Source organism: Mirounga leonina, unplaced genomic scaffold, assembly GCF_011800145.1.
Source record: "Mirounga leonina isolate KUSES-001 unplaced genomic scaffold, KU_Mleo_1.0 Mir_204, whole genome shotgun sequence".
Lineage (NCBI taxonomy): Eukaryota > Metazoa > Chordata > Mammalia > Carnivora > Phocidae > Mirounga > Mirounga leonina.
Genome location: NW_023270513.1, coordinates 18,826,602 through 18,850,969, shown reverse-complemented (window position 1 = coordinate 18,850,969; position 24,368 = coordinate 18,826,602). Strand labels below are relative to the sequence as shown.

Sequence of the window (24,368 nt, the reverse complement as noted above, 5' to 3'; positions counted from 1 at the left end):
TCCCAGGGACTACCTTCTACTTTTGTTATTCATTCTTGCTGCTCATATCATATAGTTGAGAAGAATAGCTTTGGAGCCAGACCCAGAAAGTTTGCATCCTATCTTTGGTATTTGCTAGCATCTCTCTGTGCCCCAACATCTTCATCTGTAAAATAGAGTTAATAATAATAATAGGTATAATAATAGTGATAAGTTTGTAATGAGAATTCAATGAGTTAATATTTTAATTGTTTAGGAGACTACTTGGTACAGAGTAAGTTTATATTAAGTTTTGTTCAATAAAAATATAAATTCCATTGCTACATATGACTTCCATCATCTTTTCAAAGTAAAAATTTGTTCTATTTTTAACATTTCTTTTGTATCACCTCATTGTGTCTATTCTATGTTATTTACTTTCTGGGCCAGAGGTCACTTATGTTCTTTGTGGGAGACATGAGTCACTAGCTGTGGGCCTTAAGATTTGGGGAACTAGTGTCAAGCAATAGGATCCCATCTCCACTTTTATTTATTCTACAGCAGTTGCTTAGTACTATTGCCCTGAGCTACTTATTTCTCAATGAACATAAGTCATGACTGATGTGGGGAACAAAGGGAGAAAGAAATGTAGATAAAATTATATTTCCTTATATCTGGCAGCCCATTGACAAATACTTGAGACAGGCAGAGTATGACATTACTCTATGAATTCCATATATATTTTAAAGAGAGAGAAATGTGGGGGAGGTGGGGGCAAAGGGAGGGGGGAGAGAAAATATTAAGCAGGCTCCACATCCAGTGTGGAGCCCAGTACATGGCTTGATCTCACAAACCTGAGATCATGACCTAAGTGGAAATCAAGAGTCAAACATTTAACTGACTGAGCCATCCAGGTGCCCCAGAACTCCCAATATTAATGTTTTTTTTTTTTTTAATGTTTTATTTATTTATTCATGAGAGTCAGAGAGAGAGAGAGAGGCAGAGGCAGAGGGAGAAGCAGGCTCCCCGCCTAGCAGGGAGCCCGATGCGGGACTCCATCCCAGGAGCCTGGGATCATGACCTGAGCCGAAGGCAGACGCTTAACCATCTGAGCCACTCAGGCGCCCCCCAATATTAATGTTAATGCCTTGCTAGAGGGAAAAACAATCTTAGCTTGACAATAGCTAGGCCTCCAGGATCCTGTGAGTCTTCTTTAGCACATGAAAGTCCTTTTGGAGACTTCCTTTGTCTTTACCCCTCCCCCAACTCCAAAGTATATCAGTTGCTCCTCACAATCCCAGGGCAACTCTTTCTGCCCATGGGTCCTATTCCTGTGCTATAATAAAAACACCTTTTTGCACCATAACATCTCCGTTCTTTCTTCGTCAACATTTCCACATCAGTGATCATAATATAGCTGTATTTAGTGAAGTACAGTCAGAGCAAAATTAATGTTTATATTCATAATCAGACTGTCATCTAAGTAGAATAATTTTTTCACAAGCAAGGTAGTTGGCTATTGAAAATCATAGAAAACCATGAAAAGACCCTTAAAATATACTAGTTTTATTTTGTTTCAATTTTTTGACAAAATATTATTTAGTTTTAGACTTACTAGTTCACTGAGCAGAGAATTACTAAGAACCAAAGGCAGAGAAGGTGGACAAGAGAATTTACTAGGCAAGGGGAAAAGATCATTATAAAATGCTTCATTATTAAAAAAAAAAGAATTCCACATCAACTGACATATGTATACAGCATGTGCAGAGCTGGTCAATTACTATTTTTGAGTAGCTTTCTATTTCCCATAAGTACCACACAGATGCTAAGATGACAGCTATGTAGGGACCAAGGGCAAACTGCCTCAAAATTGCCACTTTGGCATATTGATTACTTTATAACTAAAACTTAATTAAGATACAGCCAATGCAGGAAGGACACTCAGAACCTCTTCTGTTCCCCTGAAAGTAGGAAATAAATCTCCCCTGTGAAAGGGATCCTTCCCGTACTAAGAGGTAAAGAGACATCCTTATTACTAGAGATGAGAAATTTAGAGCTCAGAATGCTCTATAAACAACCTTTGTTACTTTTTACTAATTTATTACTGCAGCCCAAATTTTGTTTAGAATTCCTTACTAATTGAAGCTCCCAAAGTTAAGTTCTCTTTGTCCTATTAAGTCCACTAAGATTTATTGTCTTTTTGTATAGAAAGTATAATAACTGCATGCCCTGGTCATTTCTTTAGATCTCAATTTCATAATTGAACCTCAGTATGCATGTAATAAAACTTTTTTTTTCTACTGTTAATCTGTCTTATGTAAATTTAATTCTTAGTGCAGCTGGAAGAACTTAAGGATAGAAAAGAATTTTTCCTTCCTTTCAGCTAGAGTGAATGCTTATGATCCCATTGGCCCAGCACATTGAAAAAATAAATAAATAAAAGATTTCATTTATTTTCCAATGTTATTTTAAAATTTTCTCAATTTTATGTCTAACTTGGAGCTTCAAGGTATGTACCTCAGTTGTGTACAGAAATATATTCTAAAAATTCTAACAAAATGCTAAAGAAAAAGAACTTATAAGGATATTTCTTATAAGGAAATAGATACATTGCTTTTAATTTCTTTATTCAAAGAATAAGTTGACTTATAAGTTCATGCTCTAAAACTTTCTTTAATTAGTTGAATAGTTGGTTTAATAGCTAAAAATGAATCTGATTTATGAGAAAGCATTATACCATTCACCCATAATTAAAAAAATAAATGGTCAGAGTCTGTCTGTATAATGAATTTTAATTAATTGGCATCTGAATAGTTGAGGGGGGCTTTATAAAGGGGCTTAAAAATTTCAAAGGAGGAAAAAAACAACTTAATTTTCAAGTTGCACTCTACTTTTAGTAGTTTGTATTTTCTGATTGCTATTTATTTATTCATTCATTCATTTATTTAGTTTCAGGTGTAGAATTTAGGGATTCATGACTTATATACAACATCCAGTCTTTATTACAAGTGTCCTCCTTAATACCCATCACCCATTTAACTCAGGCCCCTGCCCACCTCCAATCCAGCAATCTCAGTTTGTTCTCTAGAGTTAAGAGTCTGTTTTATGGTTGGTCTCTGTCTTTCTTTTTACACCTATGTTCATTTGTTTTGACTTTTAAATTCCACATATGAGTGAAATCCTATGGTATTTGTCTTTCTCTGACTGATTTATTTTGCTTAGCCTAATAGTCTCTACATCTAATCATGTCATTGCAAATGTCAAGATATCATTCTTCTTGATGGCTGAGTAATATTCCTATATATTTATATACCACTTCTTTTTTTAAATTTTATTTTATTTTATTTTATTATGTTAGTTAATACATCATTAGTTTTTGATGTAGTGATCCATGATTCATTATATACCATTTCTTTACCTATTCATCAGTAGATGGGCATTTTGGCTCTTTCTACAATTAGACTACAGCATCCTTGTCAAATTTTGTTGTTTCCTGTGTTGTTAATTTCAGTCATTCTGACAGATGTGAGGTGGTATCTCATACTTTTGATTTGTATTTTCCTATTGATGACTGATGTTGAGCATCTTTTCATGTGACTGTTAGACATCTCTATGTCTTTTTGGAATAATGTCTATTCATATATTCTGCCCATAATATTATTATTATAATGATGATGATGATGTTCAATTAGCCAACATATAGTGCAACATTAGTTTGTGATGTAGTGTTCGATGATTCATTAGTTGCATATAACATCCAGTGTTCATCACAACACTTGCCCTCCTTAATACCTACACCGGTTACCCCATTCCTCCATACCCCTCCCTTCTGTAACCCTCACTTTGGTTCCTGGAGTCCTGAGTCTTTCATGGTTTGTCTCCTGTGATTTCTTCCCATTCAGTTTTTTTCTCCCTTCCCATATGGTCCTCTGTGCTGTTCTTTATATTTCACATATGAGTGAAACCATATGATGTTTGTCTTCCTCTGCTTGACTTATTTCACTTAGCATAATCCCCTCCAGTTCCATCCATGGCGATGCAAATGGTAGGTATTCATCTTTTCTGGTGGCTGAGTAATATTCTATTGAATATATGAACCATATCTTCTTTATCCATTCATCTATTGAAGGACATTTCAGCTCCTTCCACAGTTTGGCTATTGTGGACACTGATGCTATGAACATTGGGGTGCATGTGTCCCTTCTTTTCACTATATCTGTATCTTTGGGGTAAATACCTAGAGTAGCGCAATTGCTGGGTTGTAGGGTAGCACTATTTTTAACGTCTTGAGGACCCTCCATACTGTTTTCTAGAGTGGCTGTACCAGCTTGCATTTCCACCAACAGTGTAAGAGGGTTCCCCTTTCTCCACATCCTCGCCAACACTTGTTGTTTCCTGCCTTGTTAATCTGTGCCATTCTAACTGGTATAAGGTGGTATCTCATTGTAGTTTTGATTTGTATTTCCCTGATGGCTAGTGATGTTGAACATTTTTTCATGTGTCTTTTAGCCATTTGTATGTCTTCTTTGGAGAAGTGTCTGTTCATCTCTTCTGCCCATTTCTTGACTGGATTATTTGTTTTTTGGTATTGAGTTTGAGAAGTAATTTATACACCTTGGATACCAGCCCTTTATTTGCAAATATATCTTCTCCCATTCTGTGGGTTGCTTCTTAGTTTGGTTGAAATTTTCCTTTATTGTGCAGAAACTTATTATTTTGATGAAGTCCCAAAAGTTCAATTTTGCTTTTGTTTCCCTTGCCTTTAGAGACATGTCTTGAAAGAAGTTGCTGTAGCTGAAGGTAAAGAGGTTACTGCCTATGTTCTCCTCTAGGATTTTGATGGATTACTGTCTCACATTGAGGTCTTTCATTCATTTTGACTTTAGCTTTGTTTATAGTGTAAGAGAATGGTCCAGGTTCATTCTTTTGCATGTGGCTGTCCAATATTCCCAGCACCATTTCCTGAAGGGACTGTCTTTTTTCCATTGGATATTCTTTCCTGATTTGCCAAAGATTAGTTGACCATAGAGTTGAGGGTCCATTTCTGGGTTCCACTGATCTGTGTGTCATTTTTTTTGTGCCAATACCAAGTTGTCTTAATGATCACAGCTTTGTTATATAGCTTGAAGTCAGGCATTGTGATGTCACCAGCTTTGGTTTTCTTTTTCAACAATCCCCCAGCAATTTGGGGTCTTTTCTGGTTCCATACAAATTTTAGGATTGTTTGTTCCAGCTCTGTGAAAAATGTCAATTGTATTTTGGTAGCTATTGCATTGAAAGTGTATATTGCTCTGGGCAGCATAGACATTTTCACAATGTTTATTCTTCCAATCCATGAGCATGGAATGTTTTTCCATCTGTTTGTGTCTTCTTCAATTTCTTTCCTAAGTGTTCTGTCATTTCTAGAGTATAGGTCCTTTATCTCTTTGGTTAGGTTTATTCCTAGGTATCTTATGGTTTTTGGTGCTATTGTAAATGGATTCTATTCCTTAATTTCTCCTTCTTCAGTCACATTGTTAGTGTATAGAAATGCAACTGATTTCTGTGCATTGTTTTTGTATCCTGCCACGTTGCTGAATTGCTGTATGAGTTCTAGTAATTTGGGGGTGAAGTCTTGGGTTTTCCACATAAAGTATCATGTCATCTGTGAAGAGAGGGAGTTTGACTTCTTTGCCAATTTGAATGCCTTTATTTCTTTTTGTTTTCTGACTGCTGAAGCTAGGATTTCTACTACTATGTTGAACAATAGTGGTAAGAGTGGGAATCCCTGTTGTGTTCCTGATCTTAAGGGAAAAGGTCTCAGTTTTTCCCCATTGAGAATGCTATTTGCTGTGGGCAGGCTTTTCATAGAAGGCCTTTATGATATTGAGGTATGTTCCCATGTTCCGTCTATCTCTATACTTTGAAGAGTTTTAATCAAGAAAGGATGTTGTATTTTGTCAAATGCTTTCTCTGAATCAATTGAGAGGATCATATGATTCTTGTCTCCTTTTTTTAATGTGCTCTATCACGTTGATTGATTTGCAAATGTTGAAAGGACACTTGAATCCCAGGAATAAATCCCACCTGGTCATGGTGGTTAATCCTTTTAATGTACTGTTGGATCCTATTCCCTAGGATCTTGTTGAGTATTTTGGCATCTACGTTCATCAGGGATATTGGTCTGTAATTCTCCTTTTTGATGGAGTCTTTGCCTGGTTTTGGGATGAGGGTAATGCTGGCCTCATAGAATGTGTTTGGAAGTTTTCCATCCATTTCTATTTTTTGAAACAGCTTCAGTAAAATAGGTATTTTTTCTTCTTTAAATGTTTGGTAGAATTCCCCTGGGAAGCCATCTGGCTCTGGACTCTTGTTTTTTGGGAGGTTTTTGATTACTGCTTCAATTTCGTTACTAGTTATTGGTCTACTCAGATTGTCTATTTCTTCCTGTTTCAGTCTATGTAGTTTATAAGTTGACAGGAATGCGTTCATTTCTTCCAGATTTCCTAATTTGTTGGCATATAGCTGCTGGTAATAAGTTCTAACAACTGTCTCTATTTCCTTGGTGTTAGTCATGACCTTCCCCCTTTCATTCATCATTTTATTAATTTGGGTCCTTTCCCTTTTCTTTTGGATAAGTCTGGCCAGCAGTTTAGCAATCTTATTAATTCTTTCAAAGAATCAGCTTCTAGTTTCATTGATCTGGTCTACTGTTCTTCTGCTTTCTATTTCATTGATTTCTGCTCTAATCTTTATTATTTCTCTTCTCCTTCTTGATTTAGGCTTCACTTTCTCTTCTTTTCCCAGGTTTTTCGGTGTAAGGTTAGTTTGTGCATTAGGCATTTTTTAATTTCTTGAGAGAGGCTGGATGGCTATGTACTTCCCTCTTAGGACTGTCTTTGCAGTGTCCCATAAGTTTTGAATGTGTTTTCATTTTTATTGTTTTCAGTGAATTCTTTAACTTCTTTAATTTCCTGGTTGACCCATTCATTCTTTTATTATTATTATTATTATTATTATTATTATTATTATTATTTTCTGTTAGCCAACGTACAGTACATCATTAGTTTTCCATGTAGTGTTTCTTTAGGAGAATGCTCTTTAACTTCCAAGTGTTTGAGTTCCTTCCAAATTTCTTCTTGTGGTTGAGTTCCAGTTTCAAAACATTGTGGTCTGAAAATATGCAGGGAATAATCTTAATCTTTAGTATTGGCTGAGATCTGATTTGTGACCCAGTTATGTGGTCTATTCTGGAGAAAGTTCCATGTGCACTTGAGAAGAATGAGTATTTGCTGTTTTAGGTTAGAATGCTCTGTATATATCTACAAAGTCCATCTGGTCCAATGTGTCTTTCAAAGCTCTTGTTTATTTATTGATCTTCTGCTTAAATGATCTGTCCATTGCTGTGAGTGGAGTGTTGCGGTCTCCTACTATTAATGTATTATTACCAGTATGTTTCTTTATTTTGATTATTAATTGGTTTATGTAATTGGCTGCTCCCATGTTGGGGCATAAATATTTACAGTTGTTTGATCTTCTTATTGGATAGACCCTTTAAGTATGATATAGTGTTCCTGTATATCTCTTACTACAGTCTTTGGTTTAAAATCTAATTTGTCTGGTATGAGGATTGCAACATTACCTTATTTTTGAGGTCCATTGGCATGGTAAATGTTTTTTCATCCCCTCCCTTTCAATCTGGAGGTGTCTTTTGGCTCAAAATGATTCTCTTTTGGTCAGCATATGGATGGGTCCTGCTTTTTAATTCAATCTGAAACCCTGTGTCTTTTGATGGGAGCATCCAGCCCATTTACATTTAGAGTAACTATTGGAAGATATGAATTTAGTGTTATTGTATTGCCTGTAAAGTCCCTGTTTCTGTGGATTGTCTCTGTTACTATCTGGTTTATGTTACTCTTGGGGTCTCTCTTCACTTACAGAATCCACCTTATGTCTTGCAGGGCTGTCTTAGTGGTCACATATTCTTTTAGTTTCTGTCTGTCGTGGAAGCTCTTTATCTCTTCATCCATTCTGAATGACAGCCTTGCTAGGTAAAGTATTCTTGGCTTCATGTTCTCCTCATTTACTACCCTGAATATATCATGCCAGCCCTTTCTGGCTTGCCAGGTTTCTGTGGATAGGTCTGATGTTAGTTATCCTGATGTTCCTCCCTCCATATATAAGGAAACTCCTCTCCCTAGCTACTCTCAGAATAGTTTATTTGACTGTAAGATTTGCAAGATTCACTACTGTATGTCAAGGTATTGATTTATTTTTATTGATTTTGGGAGGGGTCCTCTCTGCCTCTTGGACACGAATGCTTGTTTCCTTCCCCAGATTAGGGAAATTATTAGCTATGATTTGCTCAGATATACCTTCTAGCCCTCTCTGTCTCTCTGCCCCCTCGGGGGTCCCAATAATTCTGACATTGGAAAATTTCATGGCATCATTATCCTCTCCAATCATTTTTTCATGGTCTACTAGCTGTCTATTTCTGGTTTCCTCAACTTCTCCCTTTTCATCAATTTATGTTCTAGATTACTTATTCTCTCTTCTGCCTCATTTCCCCTGGCTATTAAAGTATCTAGTTTAGACTGCATTTCATTCATAGCATTTTTACGTTGGCCTGATTAGATCTCATTTCTGCCCTTAGAGTTTCTATGTTGTCACTAATGCTTTTTTCAAGCCTATCTATTGACTTTATGACTGCTATTGTGAATTCTATCTCTCATTCTTACTTATATCCATTTTGATTATCTATGGCAGAGAACACTGTCTCTTATTCTTTTTTTGTGTGAGTTCCTCCGTCTTGTCATTCTGTCCAGAGAATGATGGGTGAGCGAATGAGCAGAGTCCAAATGACCCAAGCAAGATGTACCCTAGCAAAATCCAGAGTGGTCAGAAACAACCACAGAAAAACAAAGCCAAATTTAAATGCAAGAATAAAAATTTTTAAAAAGTGGGGGGAGGGGAAGAGGGAGTATAATTTCACAGTGTAGACAAAGCAGGGTATTCCACCTGTTCCTGGGTTAACTTTGGTCTGTGTGTTAGAAGACATTACATCCCAAAACTGCAAGGGAAGTAATTCATATATATATAAAGATAAAATTGAAGAGAATGAAAAAAGGACTAAAATGAAGCACATATCTATTTAAAAATGTAGATTGAAAAAATACAAGTTAAAAACGACTATGAAATATAAGTTGGTATAATAAACATCTAGTTGAAATGAGAAAAAGTATAAAAAAAGACAAAGCATAAGAAAAAGAAAGAAAATAAAATAATTTTATCTGCAAAATAAACGAGTTGTGAGGCAATACCTGGAGCTCAATATACTATTTTCCCCTGGCTTTGGAATTTTACAGTCTTGTGGAATCCATAGGCTTGTCATCCACCTGTTCTTTCAGCCTGTCTTCTGGAGAAGGGGCATGCTGCACTGTTTCTCAGGTATTCCTGCCTGGGCAGAGTTGTCCCACCCTTGTCAGGGGAATGGACTCAGTGGAAACGGTCCTCTGTGTGGCTTTTGTTCCTTGGAGGTTTTCTGTGCCTCTTCAGAGGATCAGAACAAAAATGGCTGTGCCCAAAACTTTGGCCTAGAGCAGAAGGTCATAGTCTGCCCTCTTTAGTCAACTCTCTGGGACAAACAGTCTCCCTTCTGTAGGCAACAAAAACTACAGCTTCTCGAGCTGCAGGCCCATGGCAACTCTCTCAGAGGTAGTCCCAGGGGCCCAAGAGTGCCACTGTCCTTTGTGACTCTAAAACTGTGAGTTACCATGGGCTCTCTTGTGCACCCAAAGCTCCTGGGTCATGTCTGGGTGCCACCCTAATGTCCTTTCTGGGCTGCTACCACCCTGTGAGCTTTTGCTTGGTCACGGGTGCAGGTTCCAGTCTTTTTCAGGCTGCTCAGGAAAAGAGCGATTACCGACCAGCCTGGCTCGTGGTTTATGGCAATCTGAGCTGAGAGTCTGGTCCTCGGCTCACTCACCATAACCTGCTTCCCGGCTCCACTGCTCAGGCACTTTATGGTTCAGGCACCCCCGTTTGCTCTGTGGCTATTCGGCTCCCAAGACCACAATGCCCTACCTAGAATTCTGCCTTTTTATTTCCAGAGCCCCTTTCAGAGAAGGATGTCTCTCACTAGAGCAGATTTTTAAGGGTTCTGATTTTGCACTCTGGTGTTATATCATGTTCCAGGAGCCAGTTTATGGAGGCTCCCTCCCCCTAATGTTTATCTTCTGATAGCTCCCCACAGGTTCACGACTCTGCACATCCTACCTTGCAAAAAGCAGTCACTTTTCTGCTTGTAGAGATCCAGATCTATATTCTTACATCTCAGGCTGATTTTGTGTGTGTTCAAAACGGTTTGATAGATATCTAGCTAAATGCAGGGGACCAGTTGAAACAGGATCCCTTACTCCTCCACTATCTTGCCTCCTCTCTTTATTCTGCACATTTTTTAACTGGATTATTTGTTTTTTGGTCTTGAGTTCTTGAGTTTGATAAGTTCTTTTTTTATTATTATGTTATGTTAATCACCATACATTACATCATTAGTTTTTGATGTAGTGTCCCATGATTCATTGTTTGCATATAATACCCAGTGCTCCATTCAGTACGTGCCCTCTTTAATACCCATCACCAGGCTAGCCCATCCCCCCACCCCTCTCCCCTCTAGAACCTTCAGTTTGTTTCTCAGAGTCCATAGTCTCTCATAGTTCATCTCCCCCTCCACTTCCCCCCCCTATATTTTCCCTTCCTCTCTTCTTTTTTTTTTTTTTTTTTTTTTAACATATATTATTTGTTTCAGAGGTACAGGTCTGTGATTCAACAGTCTTACACAATTCACAGCACTCACCATAGCACATACCTTCCCCATATCTCCCCCAAAAAGATATCTTTTCCCATTCTGAAGACTGCTTTTTAGTTTTGTTGATTGTTTTCTTCGCTGTGTAGAAGCTTTCTATCTTGATGAAGTCCCAATAGTTTATTTTTGCTTTGGGTTCCCTTGACTCAGGACATGTATCTAGTAAAAAGTTGCTAAGGCTGATGTCAAAGAGGTTACTGCCTGTGTTCTCCTCTAGGACTTTCATGACTTTCTGTCTCCCATTTAGGTCTTTCATCTATTTTGAATTTATTTTTGTGTATGGTTTAATAAAATGATCCAGTTTCATTCTTCTGCATGTTGCTGTCCAGTTTTCCCAGCAGCATTTGTTGAAGAGACTGTCTTTTTACTATTGGATATTCTTTCCTTGATTATTGCTTTTTAAATATTGCAAATAAATATCTTGTCAAATGAGATACTTCATAAGGAACCATAAAAGCTTATTCATAATACAAATATTTTCTTCAAACTTTACAAAGGCAAGCACAATGTTTATCAAAAAAATGTTGAAAAGTCCTTATCTGTATCAAATGCATAGTAATACTATATATTTTAATCCAACACTCTATGACATATTTTAATCTTTTTTGACATATTTTAATTTTTAACTGAAGTCTGAGTGTAAGGACACTCAAGGTTGTCAGATACTTAAAAGACTTACTTAACTAAAACAGCCTCAAGCAAAAACCACCCCCATATAAGGAATGAATGTGTCTCTAAAAAGATTTTAAGTTCCAGATGAAAGCATCAGTAATTGGTTATAAATTAGCACAGTTAATTACATTGCATTCCATTTATTAGAATACAATAAAAAATAATTGCTTGAAAAAATATATATAAATATATAAATATAAATAAATATATATATATAGTTGATAGAGCATCTTCTTATGCATAGATAAAGAGTGTTACATAATAATGTCTAATTCCATCTGACTTCTATTTATCCCTGTCATACCCTATGTCACACTGGTTGTTCAGATTTTTGGAACTTAATGTACATTTTTTAAAGTTGTGTACTTTTCTTCAAAACTGCTCTTCTGAAGACTGCAATAGATTCTTTTAACTTCCTGAAAACACTTTCTAAAAATGCTGAACAATTATATATAGCAAATGCCTTCAAAATTTAAAGGACTGCAATAGATTCTTAATTGAGGGTACAAATATAGATCATATTACTTATATTCCATATGCTTATCAATTTTCTTGAGACTGAATCAGAGATGCAAGGCTTGAAAATCAGTTTGAAATTTGGCAAAACCTCACCAAGTCAGACTTGAGTAATTTAAAACTTGTAACAATTTGGACAGTTCCCAGCTTGTAATGTTCCTTTATTTGATTAATCATTTTTTCCCTATAGTGAGTATATTAACTCTGTAACTCTTCTGCAAGAGCATAAATTAACTTTGTAAAATATTGTAGAATGTTATTTTTACAAAACACATGAATTTCATAAATTTCAGAAACACACATGAAATAATAAATAATAAACAAATGTTATTTTCTTTTCATTATGATGGGGGATAGAAGCATAAAAATGTTCACCTTTAGCCCAGAAGGCTGACCTATAACCTACATAGTTTTGATAAGGATCAAATAAATGCTGGGTGCTACATTCTTAAAGGGTCTCATGATGGCCTGTATGTCTCACTGATAGTTAATATTGTACTGAATGATAAACACCAGAGAAATCTTGGAAAAGTGGTTTTATGAGTAGAAATTTGAAGAAGATATTTATGATCTAATACTCCCTGCATGTCCCCACCCACTCGAGCACTATGCATATAACCACTAGCTTCATACAGCAAAAGTTCAGCTCTTTCTGCCCATGGGTCTTGTCCCTGTGCTACTTGAATAAACTTACTAAGTTGCACTGTAAAAGGTCTCAAGAATTATTTCCTGACTGTCATGGTCAATGACCCTGCAACAATTATAGTTGTTTGTTTGTTTGTTTTTTAACATTGTACTTAAGCATTATTTTTCTATATTTTCTAAATTTATATGCTTTGCAAAAAATGAAATGCATATGAAAATAACTGGGTAGAGTTCAATTTATAGTTATTAATTTGGCACCCAAAGGGTCAGATTCAGAACCTTCACTTTATTAAAAATAGTAATTTAACCAGCCACAAAATAACAAATAGTGTAAAAATATTTAGATATTGGTCTGCTCACTCCATTTTTGAAGCCCTCTTAAGGGTCTCTACTTAGCAAAAAATTGGGATTGGATTTGTTAGTCAAATTTTGAGCTGTTATGATTGAAATGAGTAGAAGTGATTTTCTTTTTTTTAAAATACCTTATAAGTTAATTTAAAAAATCAAACTGGTTTCCACCCGAACTGATTTTAGTGAGGTTTCACTAAAATTTGCCTAATTAGCATACAAATTTCCCTATATTAAATCATATTATAAACAGCAGTTGTCATTTTTTTTAATCCAAAATTTCAGAAGTAGACTTAAAAATCAGTGGAATAGGCAATCATTCAGAAGATACTTTTTAAGGAATGCTTGTACCTTATTCAACAAATAAATTAACTCAACTATCATTAGCAAACAACACTAGGAAGAAACATGTATTTACTGTCATATTTTTATACTAGCGTCTGGCACAAAACCATCTAAAGAAACTTCCTGGAACACACATTGAGAAACACAATTTAAGAATATTTCTTATACATTCATAAAAATCAAATAAAAGGAATAGAAAAATATCAAGTGTTTCCTTTCATACCTGTGGTTGGGGATGAATCCAGATCTCCACAGTTGTTGACTCTTTCATTGGGGTGTGAGATCGTACAACCTCCGTCATTGGCTTTAGAAGGAGAAATAAAACACAAGTATTTTTTCAGTGGTTTGTTAAAAGTGAAAAATGTAGCGCATTGCACACATGCATGAAATATGGGTAAATAAAATAGTGCCTGTGTAAATCTCTGTACGTATCATAGTCATTGAGGAGTTGTAATATGACAGGCAAAACTCTAGACACTAGGAATAGAGAGAGAAAAAAATTATCTCATAGAGCTTAAATTTCACTGTAACTTTTAAGTATTCCATTAAACATATGAATGGAAATGTAGAGGACAATTTAAAATATTTAAATGGATGAAATTTAAGCTGGAGAGATTTTTTCACTCCAGTGCTGTTATAACTCAATGTGTTCAACAGCTTGTATTTATGAATTCACCATGGTCTGAAATTAAAACCTATCCTGTTTGCCAGAACATCACAAATTTGCTGCCTAACATAAAAATATATTTAATAAGTGCAAAGAAATTTCTGAACCAATACAAAGATACTAACCTACCAACCCAGAATAATTATCAAGGTCTTGAAAATATAATGATTTTATCCATTGAATTTTCTGCAGGACTTAAAGTATGTTCTCTGTTTTTAAAATAATGAACATATGCTATACACATTTTCTGTATATTTGGTTTTAGTATATGGATAAAGGATTTGCTAAAAAGTTATCCTTTGATCTATGAAAAAGAAAGATTTTTCAAGAAGCTGAAAAAACGCAATGAATGTTGATAGTTTTCATGCTATAATAGCAGAGTTGAGTAGTGTATTTGAGATATTATGTCACACTCTCAGAACTTCGTACTGTTGTTTGGTGTGCTACAAATTACAGTGATACAATTATTATTTGACAGTGTTTTGAAGGAGTGCAGATTTTGTCACTCCAAAATGTGTTTCTTTGGCATAAAGATTATCTTAGGTTGATCATTTTTAAGAAAAAACAAACATAAGAAAAGCTCTGAAAACTGAGTAGAAGTTACCCTTTCATAAGAAATACTATATTTAGGGGCGCCTGGGTGGCTCAGTTGGTTAAGTGACTGCCTTCGGCTCAGGTCATGATCCTGGAGTCCTGGGATCGAGTCCCACATTGGGCTCCCTGCTCAGAGGGGGGGTCTGCTTCTCCCCCTGACCCGCTTCCCTCTCATGCTCTCTGTCTCTCATTCTCTCTCTCAAATAAATAAATAAAATCTTTAAAAAAAAAAAAGAAATACTATATTTATAAGGGAAAAAAGGATGTTTCCTTTTCTGTACCTGCAAGAGAAAGGTGACCAAATTTTTAGCAACTCATCATTGGAGAAGGCAACAAACTTAAGCCTGCATAACAGATTCTTTACTTGTTTACTGTGCTCTTCCTGGAAACCTTCCTTAACTGTTTCACCCACCCCCCAACATCTTTTGTCTTTAGCTGAAGATGGATTTAGGGTAATGTCTTGGGCCACTTCAGAAAGTTATTCCATTTTTCTAGGTATCCTATATGTATATAGGAAGCATACATGTTATTAAACTTTTGTTTGTTTTTCTCCTGTTAATCTGTCTGTTACTACAAGAGGTCTCAGTTAAGAACCTACAAGTGTAGAGCGAAAATTATTTTTCCTTCCCCACAGTTTCAAGTGCCCCAACATATCACCTTAATGTGACTGTCTGTTTGTTTGTTTGTTTATTTATTTACATTACTTGTGCATGACCATTATGTCAAATCAAGAAAAGAAGAGACAATCAGACTTGGAACATATACTTTTAAGGTCCAGTTGAGCAAGAATTATTTTCTTATAAAATTAAATGACAAATCAGGTTTATTATCCAATGACACTATGGTTGTGACAAAAAGAATACAGTACAGGGGGAGGGGGGAAAGATGGCAGAGGAGTAGGGGACCCTAGTTCAACTGGTCCCCGGAATTGAGCTGGATGTCTACCAGACCACTCTGAGCACCCACAAAACCAGCCTGAGATGTAAGAAGATCTGGATCTCTACAAACAGAATATCACAGGCAGTTGGTTTTGAGGTACGAAGCGGAGAGCCGTGATTCTGCGGGCAGATATCAGAGGATAAATGGCAGCGGGAGGGTGTCTGGCTGTGGGGATCCTACACCGCTGGTGAGTGACAGCCTCACGCGCTGCGGATGGGGCACAGACTCGCAGAGCGGTAGCATCGGGAAAGGACTTTAGGGCAGCCCCTGGGGTAGAAAACCAGACCGGCGGGGTCGCACGCACGTGAACCGCAACCCCCCCGGACAGAAACCCGGAGCGATGGTCGCATGCACGCGAACTGCAGCCTCCAAGTCGAAAACCTGGTTCGCCGGGGTCGTGCAGGTGAACTGCAACACCTGGGGTGGAAACCCTGAGCAGTGGAGTCGCGCGTATGCGAACTGGGAGTGGCTGGCGGTTTTAGAAGCACAAAGGACAGAGACGTGCCCCGACCTGGAGGCAGGACTGGGGGCGCTGTGGAGGGGCACAAAACCCAGGACGCTGCAGTTTATAGCAGCACAGACAGAAATGGAGACAGTGTGGCCTGGAGAGCTCACTGAAGAACAGACTGCAGTCTCTCTGCTCTGAGGCAGAGGGTTGGAAAGGGTCTCTTCAGCTTTGACTCACGGAAGAGACACGGAAAGCCACCAGGGGAAGGCGCCAGAGAACAAAAGCCCCAAAGACTGATTCCTACTGAGCCCATTCCCCGCCACAGGGGCGCAGGGCAACTCCGCCCAAACAGGATTGCCTGAGTAACAGCGTGGCAGGCCCTTCCCCCAGAAGACAGGCTGGGAAAACAGGAGGCCAGCAACCCTAAGGTCCCAAGAAAACAGGTGCATCTTGCTTGGGTTCTGGTCAATAATTTGGACTCTATACATTCCCTCAAACACCCATCAACAGAATGACTAGGAGGAGGAGCCCCCAAAACAGAAAAGACTCAGAGATTATGACTTATGCTGCAGATTTACAAATGGATGCAGATATAACCAAGATGTCGGAGATGGAATTCAGGCTAGCAATTGTGAAGACAATGGCTAGAATGGAGAAATCAATTAATGCCAACATAGTGTCTCTAAGGGCAGAAATAAAAAGTGAATTGGCAGAACTTAAAAATGCTATCAATGAGATCCTATCCAATCTAGATAATCTAACAGCTAGGGTAACTGAGACAGAAGAGAGAATAAGCAACCTGGAGGCCAAAATAATAGATAAAAAGGGAAAAGAGGAGGCCAGGGAAAAACAACTCAGAATCCATGAAAATAGAATCAGAGAAATAAGTGACACCATGAGGCATTCCAATGTCAGAATAATTGGAATCCCGGAGGGAGTGGAGAGAGAGAAAGGACTAGAAGATGTATTTGAGCAAATCGTAGCTGAGAATTTCCCTAATCTGGGGAATGAAACAAACATTCGAGTCCTAGAGGCAGAGAGGACCCCTCCTAAGATCAAGGAAAACAGGCCAACACCCCGGCATGTAATAGTAAAACTTGCAGATCTTAGAAGCAAGGAAAACATCTTAAGGGCAGTTAGGGGGAACAGATTCCTTACGTACAGAAGGAAGAACATCAGAATAACGTCAGACCTATCCACAGAGACCTGGCAAGCCAGAAACTCCTGGCAAGACATATTCAGGGTACTAAATGAGAAGAACATGCAACCAAGAATACTTTATCTGGCAAGGCTTTCATTTAGAATGGATGGAGAGATACAGAGCTTCCACGACTGGCAGTAGTTGAAAGAATATGTGACCACTAAGCCGGCCCTGTAAGAAATATTAAGGGGAGTTCTATAAAAAGAGAAAGACCCCAAGAGTGATCTACAACAGAAATTTACAGGGACAATCTATAAAAACAAGGTCTTCACAGGCAACATGATGACAATTAATTCATATCTTTCAATAATCACTCTCAACGTGAATGGACTAAATACTCCCGTAAAACGGCACAGGGTTGCAGATTGGATAAAAAGATAGGACCCATCCATATGCTGTCTACAAGAGACTCATTTTGAACCTAAAGATACATCCAGACTGAAAGTGAAGGGATGGAGATCTACCTTCCATGCCAGTGGAGCTCAAAAGAAAGCTGGGATAGCAATTCTTATATCAGACAAATTAGATTTTAAACTAAAGTCTGTAATAAGAGACACAGAAGGACACTATATCATTCTTAAAGGGTCTATACAACAAGAAGATCTAACAATTGTAAATACCTATGCCCCCAACATGGGAGCAGCCATCTACATAAGCCAACTGTTAACCAAAATAAAGAGTCATATTGATAACAATACGTTAATTGTAGGAGACCTCAATTCTCCACTTTCAGCAATGGACAGATCATCTAAGCAGAAAATCAACAAGGAAACAAGAGCTTTGAATGATACATTGGACCAGATGGACCTCATAGATATTTACACAACATTCCACCCTAAAACAACAGTATACTCATTCTTCTCGAGCCGCACATGGAACTTTCTCCAGAATAGACCATATACTCGGTCACAAGTCAGGTCTCCACAGATACGAAAAGATTGAGATTATTCTCTGCATATTCTCAGACCACAATGCTCTAAAACTGGAACTCAATCACAAGAAAAAATTTGGCAGAAATTCAAACACTTGGAAGCTAAAGACCACTCTGCTCAAGGATGTTTGGGTCAACCAAGAAATCAAAGAAGAACTTAAACAATTCATGGAAATCAATGAGAACAAAAACACATCAGTCCAAAACCTATGGGATACTGCAAAGGCAGTCCTAAGGGGGAAATACATAGCCATCCAAGCCTCACCCAAAAAAATAGAAAAATCCCAAATTCCCCAACTAACTCTACACCTTAAAGAACTAGAGAAAAAGCAACAAACGACGCCTATGCCACGCATTAGAAGACAAATAATTAAGATTAGAGCAGAAATCAATGAATTAGAAACGAGAAACACAGTAGATCAGATCAACTAAACTAGGAGTTGGTTCTTTGAAAGAATTAATAAGATCGATAAACCACTGGCCAGACTTATCCAAAAGAAAAGAGAAGGGACCCAAATTAATAAAATTATGAATGAAAGGGGAGAGATCACGACTAACACCAAGGAAATAGAAACAATTATTAGAAATTATTATCAACAACTATATGCCAATAAACTGAGCAATCTGGATGAAATGGAGGCCTTCCTGGAACCTATAAGCTGCCAAGACTGAAACAGGAAGAAATTGACAACCTGAATAGGTCAATAACCAGTAACGAGATTGAAGCAGGGATCAAAAACCTCCGAAAAAACAAGAGTCCAGGGCCTGATGGATTCCCTGGGGAATTCTACCAAACATTCAAAGAAGAAATAATACCTATTCTACTGAAGCTGTTTCAAAAAATAGAAACAGAAGGAAAACTTCCAAGCTCATTCTGTGTGGCCAGCATTACCTTAATCCCCAAACCAGGCAAGGACCCCATCAAAAAGGAGAATTTCAGACCGATATCCCTGATGAATATGGATTCCAAAATCCTCAACAAAATCCTAGTTAATAGGATCCAACAATACATTAAAAGAATCATCCACCACGACTAAGTGGGATTTATCCCTGGGATGCAAGGGAGGTTCAACATTCGCAAATCAATCAATGTGATAGAACACATTAATAAGAGGAGGGAGAAGAACCTAATGATCCTCTCAATTGATGCAGAAAAAGCATTTGACAAAATACAGCATCGTTTCCTGATTAAAACTCTTCAGAGTATAGGGATAGAGGGAACATTCCTCAAGCTCATAAAATCCATCTATGAAAACCCACAGCGAAGATCATCCTCAATGGGGAAAAGCTGAGAGCCTTTCCCTTAAGATGAGGAACACATCAAGGGTGCCCACTCTCACCACTGTTGTTCATCATAGTACTAGAAGTCCTAGCAACAGCATTCAGACAACAAAAAGAAATAAAAGGTATTCAAGTTGGCAAAGAACAAGTCAAACTCTCTCTTTTCACAGACGACATGATACTTTATGTGGAAAACCCAAAAGGGTCCACCACCAAATTAGTAGAACTCATCCAGCAATTCAGTAATGTGGCAGGCTACAAAATCAATGCACAGAAATCAGTTGCTTTCTTATACACTAACAATGCAACTGTAGAAAGAGAAATTAAAGAAACAATTCCATTTACAATAGCACCAAAAACCATAAGATACCTCAGAATAAACCTAACCAAAGAGGTAAAGGATCTATACTCTAGGAACTACAAACCCTCATGAAAGTAATTGAAGAAGAAACAAAAAGATGGAAAAATATTCCATGCTTATGGATCAGAAGAATAAACATTGTTAAAATGTCTATGCTACCCAGAGTAATCTATACCTTCAATGCCATCCTGATCAAAATTCCAATGACATTTTTCAAAGTGCTGGAACAAACAATCCTAAAATTTGTATGGAATCAGAAAAGACCCCGAATTGCCAAGGAGATGTTGAAAAAAAAAACAAAGCTGGGGGCATCACGTTGCCCGATTTCAAGCTATATTACAAAGCTGTGATCACCAAGACAGCATGGTACTGGCACAAAAACAGACATACAGACCAATGGAACAGAATAGAGAACCCAGATATGGACCCTCAACTCTATGGTCAAATAATCTTTGACAAAGCAGGAAAAAACACGCAATGGAAAAAAGACAGTCTCTTCAATAAATGGTGCTGGGAAAATTGGACAGCCACATGCAGAAGAATGAAACTCGACCATTCTCTAACACCATTCACAAAGATAAACTCAAAGTGGATGAAAGACCTCAATGGGAGACAGGAATCCATCAAAATCCTAGAGGAGAACATAGGCAGTAACCTCTTTGACATCGGCCACAGCACCATCTTTCAAGATACATCTCCAAAAGCTAGTGAAACAAAAGCAAAAATGAACTTTTGGGACTTCATCAAGATAAAAAGCTTCTGCACAGCAAAGGAAACAGACAACAAAACAAAGAGGCAACCCACAGAATGGAAGAAGATATTTGGAAATGACACTACAGATAAAGGGCTGGTATCCAAGATCTATAAAGAACTCAAACTCAACACCCAAAAAACAAATAATCAAGTCAAAAAGTGGGCAGAAGAGATGAACAGACACCTCTCTGAAGAAGACATACAAATGGCTAACAGACACCTGAAAAAACGTTAATCATCATTAGCCATCAGGGAAATCCAAATCAAAACCACACTGAGATACCACCTTACACCAGTTAGAATGGGAAAAATGGACAGGGCAAGAGACAACAAATGTTGGAGAGGTTGTGGAGAAAGGGGAACCCTCTTACACTGTTGGTGGGAATGCAAGTTGGTACAGCCACTTTGGAAAACAGTGTGGAGGTGCCTCAAAAATTTAAAAATAGAAGGCGCCTGGGTGGCTCAGTTGGTTAAGCGACTGCCTTCAGCTCAGGTCATGATCCTGGAGTCCCTGGATCGAGTCCCGCATCAGGCTCCCTGCTCGGCAGGGAGTCAGCTTCTCCCTCTGACCCTCCCCCTCTCATGTGCTTGCTCTCCCTCATTCTCTCTCTCTCAAATAAATAAATAAATCTTAAAAAAAAAAAAAACTAATAATGTATTGTATGGTGACATAACATAATAAAATTAAAAAAAAAAAAGAATACAGTACCCACTGATATTACCAGACTGATCACTCATCACAATATTCCAACTCACAGGAAAACAACAGTCAAAAGAATTAAACAGTTAAAATGGAACATTTCATCACAGCAGAATTTCTTCACAAAATGTTTTAAAAAAATGAAAATTAGACAGTGACCAAAGTAAGTTTCCAAAAGTCTCATTTGTTAGTCAAGCAGAGAAAAACACTAATTGTGAACTAATTAAGTTTTGTTTGTTTACAACAGCCAAATAAACTTATCTAAAGAAAGTAAACTTAAGATTGTTAGCTTTTTAACAAATACAGTTACTCAAAAAGTTGAGAAAATTAAAAACAATATTAATACTGAATTTTAAAAAGTAAGGGTAAATAATTCAAGTGTTGTTGTTGTTTTTTAATCTACTAATGAGTTAACAGATGTTACCAACAATGTTTAGCTGTTATTTACTTGAGGAAGCAATGCCAAGTTTGAAGTGACTAAAGAATTAGCCTCTATCAATGAATAGTCTGTGTGGAACAGAACAGGCAAAAGTATTTCCAATGAAGATGAGAAAACACTGATTCAGTAAAACTTGAAGTGGGATCTGCTAAGAAGTGTTATAACTAATGGTGAGTAAAATATATGTGGCACAGAAAAAGGTTTAGTTGGGCAAATTTATAAGGCTTGGGAAAATATAAGTCATCCAAAGCCTACAGTTATTGTTGTATTACACATCAGCAGGTACTTCGTGGAAAATGTTTGAGTCTATCATGTGTAAGGTCAATAGTGAGCTTCATTTACTATTGTTAATGGCACAATTGTTATTCTGTAAACTTTTGTCAAAAATACAAGTCGAATATCCTGACTTGCCCTACCACAGAAGCTGTTGGATGGTTTGGCAGTGGCAAAATTCTATTGAGTTCTGTTGTTTTTTGTTTGTTTGTTTTGAGATCAAAGCCAATATTGAAATTTTGTCAAAGGAGAAGCACCCTTGACCACTATTATCAAACACTGAATTACTTTGGAAATTATTTTTTTTCTACAAACTTGATAAAGTCTCTTAACAAATCTAGCTAAAATTATAATATAATGCTTATATGTAAGACCTATACAGCAGTAAAGTCATTTTGATGACAACTGCAATTGTTTGAACAACAAGTAATGTCAAGTTACATTATATACTCTAGCATTGTAGAACAAATATGCAATTGAGGAGCTTTTACCTAACCTTCAATTAGAAATTATTAATCTTTGGGATGCCTGGGTGGCTCAGTCAGTTAAGCATCTGCCTTCGGCTCAGGTCATGATCCCAGGGTCCTGGGATTGAGTGCTGCATCAGGCTCCTTGCTCAGTGGGAAGCCTGCTTCTCCCTCCCCTTGCCTCTCCTCCTGCTTGTGCTCTCTCTGACAAATAAATAAAATCTTTTTTAAAAAAGAAATTATTAATCTTCAATGTGATGGCATGCTAAATGGAAAATATGAAGAAAATAATCTAATAGAATGCATGCCTTCTAAGAAATAGATATGTTGAAATAAAACTACATGCTTATGGATTGATATCAGTATTTGGCAGTAACTATCTGTATGGAAAGACATTTCCAGAGATCAGATATACAAGTCCATTTATCTTATTAGGAGGTCTATATTACATAACAAATTGTGCATAATTGATATTCAAATATCATCAATTGAAATTTTGTGGAAATTTGTTTTCTCATGTTATAAAAATATCTATTCTGGCCCTTTACAGAAAAAGTTTTCTGACCCCCATCTAGGGGAAAAGGAAAAACAGACTAATAACTGTGATTAATGGACAGGTCTATAAAATAAGTCTGGTAGATATTAGATGCAGAGAGTGAAGAAGAGTTTTGTTGTTGTGGTGGTTGTTTGCATAAAAAGCAATATGGTCCAAGGCAAGAAACCCCAGGATGTGGTTAGTATGACTGGAGTGTCATAGAGATATAGCTATATGGTGGGACAAACATATAAGAAAGTGAATTAATCACATACTCTTGATGGACTTGCAAAGTTAGCTGGTGATTTTATAGCCATACAGTAAGCAAAGTAGCAATATTCTAATGTATTAGAGCAAAGTATTGTGTGCTACAGGACTTTCTAAGAAGATTTGTGCTAAGATCTCAGGTTTAATTTTATTTTTAAACCAAGTCTCTTAGAGTTGCATTTCCCATACATATTTTAAGCATCTGGTTTAAACATTTTCTGTCAATTGTGAGAAGTTTTATGTCTGTCTGGGCTGCCCTCAAATGTATAATGCCATTTTCAAATGTCCACTGAATTAAGTAAAGATGGTATTTTTGGTGGCTAAATGTTTAAAGCTATGTGGATGTATTTTGTCCATTTAAATTTGGCAACTAAACATCTCTATTATATTATACACTTCAACATTCAAATATTAGGAAAATTTTTTTTTTAAGATTTTATTTATTTATTTGAGACAGAGAGCATGAGAAGGAGGAGGCTCAGAGGGAGAAGCAGACTCCCTGACGAGCAGGGAGCCTGATGCGGGACTCGATCCTGGGACTCCAGGATCATGACCTGAGCCGAAGGCAGTCGCTCAACCAACTGAGCCACCCAGGCGCCCCAAATATTAGGAAAATTTATTGAATTTTGTTTTGCACAAAAATGACAACTTGAGAGTAAAATAATACTCCCATCCTTGACGATGTTCTTCCCATTACTCCTCCCCCTTCCACCAAATCCAAGTTATAAAACTAATAATGAGGAAATCATCTAATAAAATAGCTTCAATATAAAGAACTGCTGAGGATTAACTACAATGTAAATAGGAGAAATGGCAATTCTAGGAAATATTAGTGCTCAAATACATTTATGCTTGACTTATTTTTTTTAATTTTTAATTTTAAATTCAATTTAGTTAACATATGCTGTATTATTAGTTTCAGAGGTAGAATGTAGTGATTCATCTGTTGCATATAACACCCAGTGCTCATTACTTCAAGTGCCCTCCTTAATGCCCATCACCCAATTACCCCATCCCCCCACACATGTCCCTTCCAGCAACCCTGTTTGTTTCCCATAGTTAAGAGTCTCTTATAGTTTGCCTCCCTCCTTATTTCCATCTTTCTTTATTTTTCCTTCCCTTCCCCTATGTTCATCTGTTTTTGTTTCTTAAATTCCACATATTCCTGAAATAATATGGTATTTG

General features: G+C 37.1%; 1 protein-coding gene across 3 annotated transcripts in view; it reads right to left on the bottom strand.

Annotated features, from left to right (window-relative positions):
- Positions 1-24,368, bottom strand: part of PCDH11X (protocadherin 11 X-linked) — a 350,990-nt gene that overhangs the window by 129,821 nt on the left and 196,801 nt on the right. For all 3 annotated transcript variants that reach the window (XM_035028834.1, XM_035028835.1, XM_035028836.1), the window contains exon 4: positions 13,551-13,631. In XM_035028834.1, the coding sequence (XP_034884725.1) occupies positions 13,551-13,631 (81 nt within the window). The remainder of the gene's footprint in view (positions 1-13,550; positions 13,632-24,368) is intronic.